Source organism: Pavona decussata, unplaced genomic scaffold (assembly GCF_977016875.1).
Source record: "Pavona decussata unplaced genomic scaffold, jaPavDecu1.1 SCAFFOLD_431, whole genome shotgun sequence".
Lineage (NCBI taxonomy): Eukaryota > Metazoa > Cnidaria > Anthozoa > Scleractinia > Agariciidae > Pavona > Pavona decussata.
The window spans coordinates 135,001-150,000 of record NW_028145788.1 but is presented as its reverse complement, the minus strand read 5'-3'; the positions used below and the strand labels follow the sequence as shown (position 1 = coordinate 150,000).

General features: G+C 38.9%; 3 protein-coding genes and 1 long non-coding RNA gene across 6 annotated transcripts in view; 1 reads left to right on the top strand and 3 right to left on the bottom strand.

The window, feature by feature from the left end:
* Positions 1-15,000, bottom strand: part of LOC146450703 (uncharacterized) — a 184,912-nt gene that overhangs the window by 43,241 nt on the left and 126,671 nt on the right. The gene's annotated exons all lie outside the window — the stretch shown is intronic.
* Positions 1-15,000, bottom strand: part of LOC146450707 (uncharacterized) — a 162,139-nt gene that overhangs the window by 91,380 nt on the left and 55,759 nt on the right. The gene's annotated exons all lie outside the window — the stretch shown is intronic.
* LOC146450711 (uncharacterized) lies at positions 4,742-9,727 on the top strand. Of its 2 annotated transcripts, XM_085100062.1 has the most exons (4): positions 4,742-5,087; positions 5,983-6,289; positions 8,466-8,518; positions 9,263-9,727. In XM_085100062.1, exons 1-3 carry the CDS (start codon positions 4,959-4,961, stop codon positions 8,474-8,476), a joined length of 447 nt encoding a protein of 148 aa, XP_084956188.1. In that variant the 5' UTR covers positions 4,742-4,958; the 3' UTR covers positions 8,477-8,518; positions 9,263-9,727. The 2 variants fall into 2 exon arrangements, with proteins under 2 accessions (XP_084956188.1, XP_084956187.1); XM_085100061.1 differs by lacking the exons at positions 8,466-8,518; positions 9,263-9,727 and having other exon boundaries at positions 5,983-6,367.
* On the bottom strand, positions 6,428-13,427 carry LOC146450710 (uncharacterized). Of its 2 annotated transcripts, XM_085100060.1 has the most exons (9): positions 13,287-13,427; positions 12,136-13,167; positions 11,057-11,152; positions 10,347-10,485; positions 9,786-9,879; positions 9,237-9,405; positions 8,229-8,373; positions 7,596-7,847; positions 6,428-7,340 (listed from the first exon to the last, which is right to left on the bottom strand). In XM_085100060.1, exons 1-9 carry the CDS (start codon positions 13,313-13,315, stop codon positions 6,831-6,833), a joined length of 2,466 nt encoding a protein of 821 aa, XP_084956186.1. In that variant the 5' UTR covers positions 13,316-13,427; the 3' UTR covers positions 6,428-6,830. The 2 variants fall into 2 exon arrangements, with proteins under 2 accessions (XP_084956186.1, XP_084956185.1); XM_085100059.1 differs by having other exon boundaries at positions 12,136-13,398.

Here is a 15,000-nt window from a genome sequence, read left to right as displayed (position 1 = left end):
GCTTTAAATAGTGACTCCCTCTGCGCTTGGATCACGTAGATTCATTCGAGGCGAAAATTGAACGTATTTGCTTTTCAAGGATTAACACAGGTCTGTCTGAATAAATGTGTCAATTAAGAAAGCTTATTGTCTGTTTATCTGTGTGTCTTGATCCTAACAGAATTTCTTCACCATGCATACGATCTTATGTAAACCATGGGAGAGCCAAACCATATCTAAATTACTGTCCCCTGTGTATTTTAAAAAGTGTAAGGAAACCGAAATCCTCCCGCGCATACCAAATTCGCCCATATGACAACACGATCAAATTACGCTGCACAATTTTGGCACTGACTAGAGCATAGGGCTGACTTGTCCCCAGTCGTCTCTCTTGTTGGGAAACGGAGAGCGCAAAGAGTGATGGGAGGGAAGAAAGCGAAGCGCAAGGGGTGATGGGAAGGAGGAAAGGGAAAGAAAGAAACGACTGGTAGATCTTGGGTCGAAAAGCTGCGAAAAGAGTCGGAAAGTTGTGCGAAGGCGTTTCAGCGATTCCTTTCTCCGTAGATGCGTTCAATAACGATTCACTGGCCAAGTTGACGTTTTTTTGTGATCTGTGCACAGGCAGCCCAAGCTCACTATCAGAGAACCGTTGAATTATAAGGATTTGTATGGGAATACAACGGATTTGTGTAAAATGGTAGAAAGTAACAGTGTTTTGTCAATAAAGTCAACTTACCCTGTTTCTTCTTGTATTCTTTGTCATTTACCAGCTTTTCAAGCCGATTCGGAGCGATTTCGGCGAGTTAGCGTCATTCGGGTTTCTACTGTTAAGTGTAACGAAAGGCCGAACTCTATTTCAGCCATGTCCGAAACACGAAACCGAATAAATCCGTTGAAATCATCCCTGGTGTCCCAATTCCTTCATAGGATCAAAGCAGAGGTAAATAGCTTTCCTTCCATCGCATTTCCGACTCGATTGAAGCCGTATCACGTTTGCTAGAAAGATTTTCTTTCAAGTCGGCTCGCTTCTGAAATTTCGAAAGACCCGCGGCCAGAACGCCATGGACACATTGAACGCTCGGACAGCACGCTGGGTAACAAAAGTTCCTTGGCACGGGGGAAACAGCGGTCAGTTGTCCACAGGCAAACAGATTTGTTCCCGGGGTCCCCTCGCGTCCTTTTTGTCAAGACCGTCGATGAACCATTGTCTCCATCGACCAATCAAAATTAACTTTTGTACTACCTCTGGAGGTTGTCCTTTTACCCGGAAATTTGGAAATACCAGTTTCTTTAACTGTGATTACGACGACGTCGTCAACGAAAACGGAATTTAAAAATTACACTCGCGTTTTCTGAATAAATTTGCGATATAATTTCTACTCATTTAGTTTGTGTAATGTGGCCGAACGATCCAGGAGCTAACGTCGTAGCCGGGCGACTTTAAAGTTCAGAAAGAGAAAGGAAAATAAATCATCATCGTTCTCCATAAAACGTTGAATGTGGTGATTGCACGTCCGTAATTGTTTGCAGAGGACGACAAACAAATGTACCGAAGTTTATAACGCACGTGCTGAGCCAGTGTTTTACTAATTAAAACTATTATTTTCTGAATTTCTTTGTTGCGGTCGTCGTCGTCTTTGCAGGTCTTACCGACAACGAGAACCGGCATGACCTGAAAGTACAGCTGTATTAGTTTATTTCATTTGTGCTAGCTCACGGTTATTTTAGCTTGCAAGTTAACTTCTACAGAAACGGCGGACTCAATAATCCAGATATCTAATTGGGAAAATACCGTTCCATTCAACAAAGTGAAATTTCGAAAATTTAAACCAGACTCTTCGATGAACAGGAAGATATCACTATGTTGCTTCTAAGGGGGGATTATTGTGTATAAATAGAGGTGTAAGTAGAAATTTAATACAGTATTCTCTTTAGTTCGTGAGTGAGACATATTTGGGTTACGTGTTCGCATTTTTTCGTGTTCTTGTGCCAATTGCGTTATTTTGGTCCGATTTTGACGCCTGTTGCTTTGCTGCTTTTAGGATAAAGTTAAATTGTGACCAGGAAGAGATTGCCAAATTCGCCGCAGAAGGGCACAATCTTTTGATTACAGGACAATCTGGAGTTGGAAAAAGTGAGGTGGTCAAGCGGATAATTAGCGCAGCAAACGCATGTGGGAAATCTATAGGTGTAATTTGTGCGAGTGGTATCGCATGCCAAGTTTACGATCCAGGAGTGGCATCCACAGTGCACTCTTTCTACGGTCTTATGACAGCCGAACTTCCATGGCGTCAAGTGATTGATCGATCCCTGGGCAACTCTGCAGTTTGCGATCGTGTTAAGGCCATCGATCTAATCTTGTGGGATGAGGCTAGTATGTCTAGTCAGCGAATGTTCGAACTTGTAAATGTCCTTCATCATGAAATAGCTAGTGATGAAGTAAGCGGTATGTTTCCATTTGCGGGAAAGCAAATGATCCTAGTGGGAGAATTTCTTCAGTTGCAGCCTGTCCCCAACATGTTCGATGAGGGGTATTATATGTTTGAGTCACCTCTCTTCGACTATGCAATTAGTCACCGCTTTGCTCTGACTAAAGTCATGCGCCAATCGGAAGAAGATATAGAGTTTCTCAAAGCTCTTTCTGACATAAGGATGGGGCAGTGTACGGAGGACACCCAAATTTACCTCAGTTGCTCGCTGAAAAGGGAATTAACTCAGCCACTGAAAGAAAGTGCAACGCACATATTATTTCGTAAAATTCCTGTCGCCTTGTTGAACAGACAAGAGCTCGATAGCCTAGCAGGAGAACTGTTAACGTTCGAAGCCGCGTTTGAAAACAACAACTCCAACTGCATGAGTTGGCCAGGAGTGTCCGTATTGCAGGTCAAACGGGGATGCAAGGTTATGCTTGTTTGGAACATGTCTAATGATTTAAAGAATGGAAGTGTTGGTGTCTTTAATGGAATGAGAGGCGACGCCCTTTTGGTTTTCTTTGACGGTGTTGGCGAAGTAGAGATTGGAAGGAAAACTTGGATTAAGACAAATCGCTATGGCCAAAAAGTAGGTTCTGTCACTCAATTTCCCATTGTTTTAGCGTATGCAGTAACTTGCCACAAAGCCCAAGGGCTAACACTTTCCTCTGCCATCGTACACTGCTCACGCGAATACGTTTCGGGATTAATTTACGTCGCAATTTCAAGAGTCAGGTCCCCAGAACACATCCAAGTACTAGATTTCAATCCTCGACAACTGATGAAACCTCAACAAAAAGCGTTAGAGACCTGTACTTCGCGCCACTTAAGTGCTCCCGTCGAAGACCTCTCATGCTGCCGGCACAAACGTTTCGGTGATGAAACTCTTCTTACGGTTAAAGATCGATTTCAAGATGTAGGGGAAGACGATGTACATTTTTCATTTCCATCAGAAATACAAGATGGTCCCGTGCGTGCATTATTCGAAGATGATGATGTTGATGTCCCGATGGATTTGATGGAAATGTACAGCCGACTGTTAGCGCATGAATCAAGCCTTGCAACTCCCCCGGCCGAATGTTACACTAAATGCCAAGACTTCTTAACGGGACTTAAGACAAATGATCCTGTCTCCACCTTTGTGGAGGACAAGAACAGTGCTGTTGATACCTTATTAAGTGAGAATTCTCTCAACCGGCTAAAATCGTTCACAAATTTAGTGTGGTTTCATTTTTTCTTGATGGTCGAAAACCACATTAAAGAAAACCCTGATGAAATTGTGGTTGACATCAGTCGTCAAGCGTTTACAGATGTAACCGGCAGGCTTCACGAATTTTTCACCTGTAACGATTTTACTCGATATCTTTGTTCCGTTTTTGATGTTGCGAAGTGCACACCAGTCCACAGAGCTGTTGGAGTTCAGCTTGCTACCTCATTGTACTGGCAATTTTTGGAACACTTGGCCGATGTTGTGAAGCTACGACGACAGGAAATAATTCCTTTTGATGTACAAGAAATGAGTGAAGTGGGAAAATCAAAGATTCGGCATGTTGGTGCTTGGGCTGTGAGAAAGGTTTTAAATCGCGCCAGAAAGTACATTTTAAGGAATGTAAACACAAATTCTCGTTCTACTCTTGCCTCGGTGAAGAAGCAACAATTACTTTGTGAATTGCTAGAAGAGAACATAATTCAACCCTACGCAGTGCTTGAGGAAAGTTCAAAGTTTCCCGAGACGTTGGAAGTGACTGAAGCGAGGCAATATCGTCAAAGAGGGCTTCTTCACATTTCAGATGAAGCTTATCTGTTCTTTTTGAAATTGGAGAAAAGGAGAGTGGAGCTGCTTAATCTGTACGTTTTAAACAGAGCACGTGAAGAAATGGTGGAATTGGCTTTGGTTGAGTTAAGAGCCGACCAGGAGTTGAAAGATAGTTGGCTGTCGTGCTTTGAACTAGTGGATGAAGATAAAAACAAGGTAATGAATAATTTTTTGTTGAGAAGTTGGGCGAAGGGGCCCACCTTTTTCTTCTGATTTCTGTCTTTTTTTTTTATTATTTTGGCAACTTTTTTTGGCGATACAACTATTTTTTTCGGAAATTTTGTTTCGCACAAAAAAAAAAAAGAAAGAAAGAAAAAGATACAACGAAGTTAATCAATTTTACAGCAAAAACTGTGGAACCGCGGGGAAGAGCCATCAATCAGTTACAACTGACTTCATTTTCTGATTTTCGCGGCTGCACAACAAGTCACATGAGCGAAACTCTGAAGGCAATCATTAATTTATTTTTTTTGCAATTAATAGCAAGCACAAAACCGTTAGAGGGGAGTCTGTAGGTTTTTCAAGAGCCCTTTAACACATCAATCGCGAACAAGACATTCGAGAAAATAATTCCGAAAATCAGAGATTAAAGGTATGATAATATAACATAACAGCTTTCACTTTTCCATCATTGCATTCAACAGGGCCTCATTGGGCAGCTTTTGGAAAGCATTTTGTTATATTACTTGAACATGGGTGCTTCGCAATTTCTAAGAGATTTTCGGAGAGAATACTTGATTCAGAAGACAGCCGAATTGAGGAAACGAGTCCTGCAACGGAAAGAAAGAAACAAAGAGAAAACAGACAGTGCACCATTTCAGGTATTTGAATTCCACTTTGTTTACTTTTAATATGGTTCAAGGCTATAGTGTTTATAATACACCTCGCGTTGGAAGCAAAATGCGTGGCATAGCTTAAATCAGTAAGAAAAAAAATTGCATGATAAACTTTTGGGTTTTTCGGAAACAGTATCTATATCAAATATTTACATACCTAAAACTTTAGCTTTTTACTTCACGCCTATCTGGACCAGGGAATCCCTGATTATGGCTCCTGACCTAACCTTTGCACTAGTACTCCCACCCTAACTGCCCCCCCCCCCCCCCCACCCCGCCTCCTCCGCCACCACACCCTAATCACTCATTATTTACGGCGATTTACGGCTTTCCTCCCCGGGGGGGGGAGTACTCCCATAGTTTTTAGCTGGGGGTTTGCCGCTGGGACTGTAAGAACCCTAACCTATACTTGACAATGTTAACCTTTATTTTGCAACCCTATTCTAGAGTAAACACTAAAAATCCCTACCCTATCCTAGACGTCGTACTGCCCGCCGTACCGATTTTTAAATGCCATTTTTACCGCAAAAAATCTCAAACTAAATTCTTCAAGCAACTAATTAGTTTCGCGGGAAATGGTACCCTACTCTAGACCTAAACTCTCTGATTTCTATACCCTACTCGCTGAAAACCACATAGCTCATATATGGGAGTTCCCCCCCCCCCCCCCCCCCGCTGGGGGAAGGCTGTGCAACGTACAAGTATTTATGTATCGATGCCATGAACACTTGGGACCCCCACTTGACTTCGATTCTGGAGTAAGAAAACGAACGCTTGGAGTTAACTATTATGAACTATTGATACCAGTAGGACGTGTTCCCAGCTTAATTACTTTCCGTGTTATAAATTAGATCAGTTAGTCAATGCTGTTCTCTTACAGGAAATTCTTAAAGACCGCAGTAACAACAAAGTGGTTTCCCACGGTCGACTGGTTGCCTTCACCCATCAGCACCGAGGCCCAGCATCACTTAACCGAGTTTACAACAAAACTCAGCTAATCGCTCTTTGCGAGGCATACGGCATCCAAGTTTCTATAAGGTCATCAAAGACAGTCCTTGCTCAAGCCCTTCTGGGATCAATTGCAAAGCATACTTATATTCCTTTTCCAGCTTCAGTAGACAATAGAATGTTCACAGTGGTTGAACGATCTGAAACTGATGGGCACATAAGGATGCGGCTTTCAAGAGGTATGTATCACTGCATTGTTGTCACATATCAATACAATAAGTCTCCGGTGATAATTCTTCAATTTTCTTGAAGTGAACCTTATTAGGCTCATGCATATTCATGTACAATTAGTTTATTGCATTACCGCTAAACTGAAATCGTGTCTGCTGATCAGGGACAGCAGCTGACTTAATTAAGCTAATCTATCAAATTCAACACGTTTGTTGTAAATATCAGCACAATTTTTAAGAGTGCTTCCAATAAAGGATACATCAAATGCAAATTTAAATTATTTTATATGATTGCATGCACTGAGTCATGGCTGTCAATGTTATAAGTATTTGACCAATTAAAAATTACCTTTACAATGGAGACTAAATTGGACCATATATGCATGATACTTCTCAGAAAAAAAATGATAACTGGCCATGCCCACAAATATACTACAAAAGCAAAATATGTGAGTTCCATTTTCATTGGCATATTAGCAACATGACTCTTGTAAAAGTTTTAAATTGAAATGATTGCCTTCACAGTAAATATAAACAAGTATTAGTTGGTTCATTGCAAACCAATTACTGAAGGTCTGGTGCCATTGCTGCTGCTATGGCATGATGCATTACTCTTTGGACTGATGGTAGTTTGCCCAAGACGAATAGAATTCTGGGTTGACTGCTGTTGCAAAAAAGTGGGATTATCATTTTGACCATTACATGATCGAATCTGGCAAAAATGATTTTCTGCACAATCTTGGTTAACTATTGCTGGCTTAACAACTGACTCAGCAAATTTTGACATCTTATAATGTACCAGCGATTGAAATCCAAGGCACATGGATTGTAAATCAAACCATAGTTTGTTTGAAATAAAGTGCTTGCTGTTTCCTTGTGTTTCACTTGCCCAGTTGCACATCCAGTGGTAGAATTTGTTGAGCTTTTGCAGTCTCTCATCTTCTGTAGAACTGATGTAGAGCTTATCATTAAATAAGCTGACAAGCTCACTGGTATGCTGCAGTAGTTGTATAGCAGCATCCAATGAATCACCATCGGTTTTCATTTGTTCCTGGTATTTCTGTAAATCAACATAACATTGATGTATATTATAATAATAATAATAATAATAATAATAATAATAATAATAATAATAATAATAATAATAATAATAATAATAATTCAAACATATATATTTGCATAAATCAATTACATATAATTAGAGCAAATATTGTTCCTCTTTTTTTTCTTAGAAAATCACAGCTGCATAGACTTAATATATATATTAATTAAATAATATTAGAAGTTTTATTTAAGAATGAGTTCAGAGATTTACCTGCATGAGGAACAACATCTTGTTGTCCAACACATCTTCAGCAAGCTTGTTCCTCATGATAGCTGCAGAATCCAAATCTATGTGCTGTGGTGTTAACTTTTCATGTAGCGGGAGGGAGAAGCTCTGTTGATCCCATTCAAAAGTACTTCTCCATTGCTTCCATGTGATTTGCTTTCCATTAATTGTGAGGCACCTTGGCTTTCCAGTTTCATTACTCTTGTGTAGGTTGTTTCTTATTTTCTTGATGTTGTGCTGTTGAATATAAAACAAATCATAGGCTAAAAAGTCAATGAAATTATAGCCTATAGAGTGTGTGCACGGCGGCCATGCTGGAGGACTAAAACAATAGGAGATGTTTGCATAAAAATAGAATATATTTTCCAAAGGAAAATCATTGTATTGTTCTGGTCCTCCAACATGGCCATCATGCACGCACTCTATTAAATCATTTCTTTACAAATTTTATATTTTGTGTGTAATTGTTGTTCAGTTAATAATTCAAAAAAAGAACAGGTTACCCTAGAACACTAGTTTTAAAGCAATTAAATTAAGAACTGAGAAATTATTGTGAGTGTCATGATCACACTTAATTAATAGATCCATTTCATAAATTACATTTACTAGAAAAATTACCTTTGGGTCCATGATGAATACCATGGCTTCACCAGTATATATATTTGGTGTCACAAACTTGCTTTCAGCAGGGTCTTTGTTCCTGAAATGCATTTGCACAAACTGTCGGTTGCAGTCAGCACCATCCAACACACACCAGTAAATCCTTCAATAGAAAAGACAAATAGATATGTGATGATCAGTACGTAGTACCTCAAATTATGCCATTATTTGCAGCCTCTTTTCTTTCTTTATAAGGTTCAACTTAAACCGGAAAGACTCTGGAGATCCAAAGCTACCCAAAGCTTATAGTAAGTATTAATAATTAAATTGTGTCTATATTAAGTACTGCGCCTTTCAATAACATACGGACTCTGAACTTCAACCCCAGCTAATGATTTGCGTGTTTTACTGCTATCAATCATAATTACAGCAACAACCGACTGACCGCATGCAATACAGAAATTGACAAAAGGGGTCGAAATCCGTCAATCACAATACACCAAAATGGCCTTTTGATCCCGTTGAGCCAAACATTTTTGTTTCCTTAAGGATTTGCCTAACATTTGTTCAACAAAAGTTGAATGGATGCTGGGCACTGATGTTGGACAAATGTTTAACAGAGTGTTCCAAATTATGGCTTCAACACCATTCAACATCTTCGAGAACAAGGGAAATGTTGTATGGGTGTTGAATGAAAGTTTAAACTAATTTAAATTTGATTCAACATGCTTTAAACTTTTTTTTACACTTTCAACAATGTTGAACGACCTGTTCAAACACACCCAACATTTGGTTCAATTTGAACCAAATGTTTAAACTTTGAGGTGATCCACTCAACCCAAGTGATTGACAGCAATGAAAAGCGTTAGGGTTGGTTGAATCTTGAACTTCAGAGTCCGCATGCTATTGAAAGGCACAATAATAAACTTCGATTACCAACAATCTGCAGTTACTTATTATACCAAATTTCTTATAACAAGTAAATTAATTTTTTAACTAGAAAAGGTTGGCGGCTCATGCACTTACTGAAATCCAATTTCTAACATTTTCAGGACTCCCTCCCAAAACAGATGGTACAAATCACTTGGAGTACACTTCCCAGATGGCCACTGTGCGATAGGGAATCTAAAACCACAGTCACTTAGGAAAATGAACTGCAGAACATGACTGGCCAGTTCTGGTTGATTATCTTGACCTGGAAAGAGAGCATTTAACTGCAGTTAGAGTTAATATATCAAAATTTGAAATTTAATTTTTTTGAGAAATTCATTTCATGCATTATGCCATGTTATTTTATTGGTACAATTTGCTTGACACAAAGTGTATAAACTTTAAATATTTCCAGGCTGTTTGATGTAGGGGTTGTGACTATAATTTTATTTAAGTTCTCAGTGGTCTCTGCGCCTAATTTTGCAGTAAGTTATTAGGGCCCTGCAGTATCACAGATACCAGCCCAGCTGTTGGCACTCTTAAGATCCCCAAATTTTTCAAGGGCTTAGTGGCCCTGTTGCAACTGAGGAAGCTAGTTTACTGTAACTCAAAATAAGGTACCTTGACTTATATAGAGAAACATACCTGACAAAGTTCTCATAAGATCATGACCCTTTCCCAGGTCAACAAAGCCCACTAGCTTGTGCTTGCCACCTACTGAAGTCATTTCTAGACTCTCCTGAAAGAGATCAGTATTGTCTGTTCTTAGTTTATTGATTGCCAATTTATTTATGTATATTTTCTGGACAAAATATTATTCTTACTAATTAAACAGTGTCATTTATATATAGATGGGTATCCTTAGGGAGATAATGTTTTTGTCAGTCAACTTCATGACAGTCACAGAGAATACTAACACTATAATTTTACTATTAACAACACCATGTAGTGTTGACATGACATTGATTCTATTAGCCATGAAAACAGCTGTATACAGTTTTGTATGTCTAGAATAATGTTTGAGTGACTGTTTTTATTGTAATGATTGTTTTAAATATTAATTAATACATTTTATTGATAAATATGGTAACTGTGTAATTTAAATGTGCTTAATAATTTAATACATAGATTCATTAACAGTTAAGTTAGAAATAAATTACATGACTCTCTGTGATTTTATAAAATTTGAGTTTAAATAGAAGTTACCTGGATTTTCATCTCATCTATAGCAAAACCACCCATGTAATCCCCTGGCTTCAAGCCACTTTCTTTGGCAGCATCTAGACACCATCTCAGCACTTCATCATTCCACCCTAGGGTTTCTTTAACTTTGTTTTTGTAGAACCTGCAATAACATTCAATTTTTTTTTATTGTTATTTAGTACATGACATTGCCTACCGAGAATTAGCCTGTTTATTACAACAACAACAAGCTTCATTTCCCCTATTTGGGCACATTACAGTTGTTAAAAAATTTGTTAAGAAAGAGAGAGGGGGCTGGCTTAACCTGGATATTATTATAATTATTTGTTTTTGAATTTATAACATGGTTTGTTCTATTAGGTACATCTGGCTTCCAAATGTATATATGCAGTCCTGGATTAAAATTGTGAGCTATGTATACATTTTCAGTATGTATCAGTAGTATTAACCTGTCAAATTTACTTGACTTGGCATTATGTCAAAAACTGCATGGGTTCATCAAAAGGATGTAGTTGTGATATTCAAAAGTGCAGATAAAATAGGCTAATGAAATATATACCCAGTTATTGCAAATGAGATGGTTTTTAGTAAGCATAACTTTCACAAATCTATAGGAGATAAATTCAAAATTGGAAATAATTGAGACATGGGGAGTATGTTGCAGCAAGAAACATTCCTATCGTAATCTAAATAAATTATGGGTCGTTCCTTACCTTATTGTTTTATTGCTTGGAAGGATTATAAATTGACGAAGAGGATCTAAAACATGGGGATTCTTGCAGTAAAGGTCAAGGCACAATCTCATGACCCTAATGTAAAAAAGAATTGAGGATGAAAAAGTTAGTTACATTTAATATAGTTTATTGAATTATTCAATAATAAAATTTCTAATTTTATCTACACGTATCCTGGCCATGTACAAGAATAAGAAATAATTTAGTGAAATTAAAAAGGTTGTGTTACTGCAATATGTCAATTATTATACAAGTGTTCATTTTAGATTTTATCCACTGGGAAACAATAATACCAATTATGTTACACTAAAACAATATGGAACAGAAGTCAGGGCAATATCTACCATGACAGAGATACTTCCACAGAGCTCCATAGTAGTTTCTTAATAACACACCTCTAAGCAGTGGCTTGGAAACTGATCAAGACACTGGTTGGAGGGGGGGTATCCCTACAGGGGTCCCTGCCAAAGAAAAGTAATGGGGGTGATCGTCCTACCTTTTAGGGGTTAAAATTTGTGTTTTTGTACCCATTAGGGAGCTTAAGTCTAAAAATGACTTCCGTCAAAGGTATGGCAGTACCTTTTAGGGTATTGAGGCAAGAAATATGAGATCACAAGAACTATATGTCAGTCAACTGTCAGTTTGTGTATAGAGCTTTTTCATAAATGGCGGCCGATAAATTATTCTTTTGTTTTCATGAAAATTAGCCTTACTAGCCGCGTCAGCATGTGCAAAATTCAAAAGAATTTTGACTCTGAAATGAGGTTAGTAGGGCTAATTAACATATATTGCAAAGAATAATGAATGGGCCGCCATTTATGAAAAAAGTCTATTGCTTTAGAGTTGGTACCTGTTAGGATGAAAATTTGTTAGGACCACGCCCACAAAACAGAGTTCTAGTACCTTTTAGGTAGTTATTTTAAAAATTTCCGACGAACACCCCCGTGACTTTCATATGGGAGTTCCTTCCTCCCCCCCCCCCCCAGATCAAGACTTTCTTGGTGCTTATCATTTGAATACACCCTCAAATTAATGGTTAATTACATTTTTGGACTTACTTGGGATGCCAACGATATGCATTTTTACTTTTGCATGCCAGAAGTTTCTGCTGCTGTTCCCACAAACTTGACATGTGCTCAGGGATGTTGTTTGCCCCTTGAAACATGATTGATAAGTCAGCATGGTCCTCGTCGGTCATCTCAACACACTCTGCCTCGAACGTTTCTCTCAATTTTTTTTCTCTTCTCTCGGCATTCAGCCTCTTTTGTCTTTCCTGGTGAAGTTGAGTAGCAATTTCCTCTTTGGAAAGGTAACGCTTGTTGGTACTGTGGTGTATAACTCCACCAGTTTCCATCTTCCTTTTACTTCTTTTCACGATGTTATGGTTGAGGTTTTGGCATTGTGTACAACACTGTTGTCCCGCGCTACAAATTATAGTGCAAGTGGAAGAGAAAGCCCTTTTTCCTGCAGTTTGAGTGGAATTGTCTTCATAAATTCCACTTTCATGAGGCATCGTACTTGAGAACTCTACATCTTTAATCTGCACACCTCTACATAATGTTGAGGTTTCCACAGTCGTTAAAATCATCTCTAATCTTTCTCTTAGTGGGTGTTTTTCAAGAAAGTTTATGTCTATAAAGTCTTTCAAATCCATTTGGCATCCATGGGACGCGATGGAGTATCGGCATGGATTCAGTCCATTGTCCTTCTCTACTTTCACCTCAACTGATACTGTCTCATTTCTAAAAGACCAAGACTCACAACGAATAAATGAAAGAAAAGTGTCATGATCGTTCACCAAAAGCCATCCTTTCTTCAACGTTGACAAACTGGTCCCACTCATAGAGGGCTCAACTACACCACCATCAGGCATGACTTTTTTTTGGAGATTAAGGTAGAAATTCTGCCTTTGATTTCGTGATCCCCTTTTCACCATCTTAACTTTCTCTCCCCAAAGTTGTCTTACTAATTGACCTAATAAAGACGAATTAGCAGAGCAGTAAGGGTTCTTTTTAACCGTCTCAGCATCGCGTATAATATCTTTGACTGCTGTCAGTCCACCATCGCAATTTTCGTAGTTCGATAGCAACCTATACGAAAAAAAAATTGAATATATTGTGTGATCAGGCCCGGAATAAGCTAATTGTGTAAGCGATCGTCTTGTGTTCACAAGGAACCTACATAGAAAAGGAAATGTTTTTGAATTTACCATATTTTCCATTGAAGAGTTGAAGTCATCGGTAACGCGATTTAATCAGCAGCCCAAGAAATTCCGTGCTCTTAACCTCCTTAAACGAACAACACGTGCGAGCTATCGTAACTATCGCAAGTTGAAAAACAATAAATTTGTTAAATGGATTATTGAGTCCGCCGTTTCTGTAGAAGTTAACTTACAAGCTAAAATAACCGTGAGCTAGCACAAATGAAATAAACTAATACAGCTGTACTTTCAGGTCATGCCGGTTCTCGTTGTCGGTAAGACCTGCAAAGACGACGACGACCGCAACAAAGAAATTCAGAAAATAATAGTTTTAATTAGTAAAACACTGGCTCAGCACGTGCGTTATAAACTTCGGTACATTTGTTTGTCGTCCTCTGCAAACAATTACGGACGTGCAATCACCACATTCAACGTTTTATGGAGAACGATGATGATTTATTTTCCTTTCTCTTTCTGAACTTTAAAGTCGCCCGGCTACGACGTTAGCTCCTGGATCGTTCGGCCACATTACACAAACTAAATGAGTAGAAATTATATCGCAAATTTATTCAGAAAACGCGAGTGTAATTTTTAAATTCCGTTTTCGTTGACGACGTCGTCGTAATCACAGTTAAAGAAACTGGTATTTCCAAATTTCCGGGTAAAAGGACAACCTCCAGAGGTAGTACAAAAGTTAATTTTGATTGGTCGATGGAGACAATGGTTCATCGACGGTCTTGACAAAAAGGACGCGAGGGGACCCCGGGAACAAATCTGTTTGCCTGTGGACAACTGACCGCTGTTTCCCCCGTGCCAAGGAACTTTTGTTACCCAGCGTGCTGTCCGAGCGTTCAATGTGTCCATGGCGTTCTGGCCGCGGGTCTTTCGAAATTTCAGAAGCGAGCCGACTTGAAAGAAAATCTTTCTAGCAAACGTGATACGGCTTCAATCGAGTCGGAAATGCGATGGAAGGAAAGCTATTTACCTCTGCTTTGATCCTATGAAGGAATTGGGACACCAGGGATGATTTCAACGGATTTATTCGGTTTCGTGTTTCGGACATGGCTGAAATAGAGTTCGGCCTTTCGTTACACTTAACAGTAGAAACCCGAATGACGCTAACTCGCCGAAATCGCTCCGAATCGGCTTGAAAAGCTGGTAAATGACAAAGAATACAAGAAGAAACAGGGTAAGTTGACTTTATTGACAAAACACTGTTACTTTCTACCATTTTACACAAATCCGTTGTATTCCCATACAAATCCTTATAATTCAACGGTTCTCTGATAGTGAGCTTGGGCTGCCTGTGATCTGTGTCGCAACTAGAAGTATTTTGGCGAAACGTTTTTAAAATCCAAGATGGCGTCCGGAGACCAGGAAGATTGCAAGAACTGAATGACTCCATAGACGAACTTAGTATTTGTGATATGTATATAAAAATAATATGGTAATACATTTCATATTAAGGTTTATACACAGTTGCTTGTTGCAGATTTTAAAGCCCAGTTGAAAGGCAAAGGTGTGATTTCTTTCCGTAGATGATGAACCTCGTATGTCATCATCAAGCACGCCTGTGAAAGCGAGGAGAAGGCTAGCATGCCATTTTGATCGTTCACAAAACGGCAGCGACGAAGATGACAGTAGATGTTTTTCTTTTTCGAGTTCAATAACCACACAATAGTTCAAAAACCACACATCAGCTCAGTGACCGTAGACCTTAATA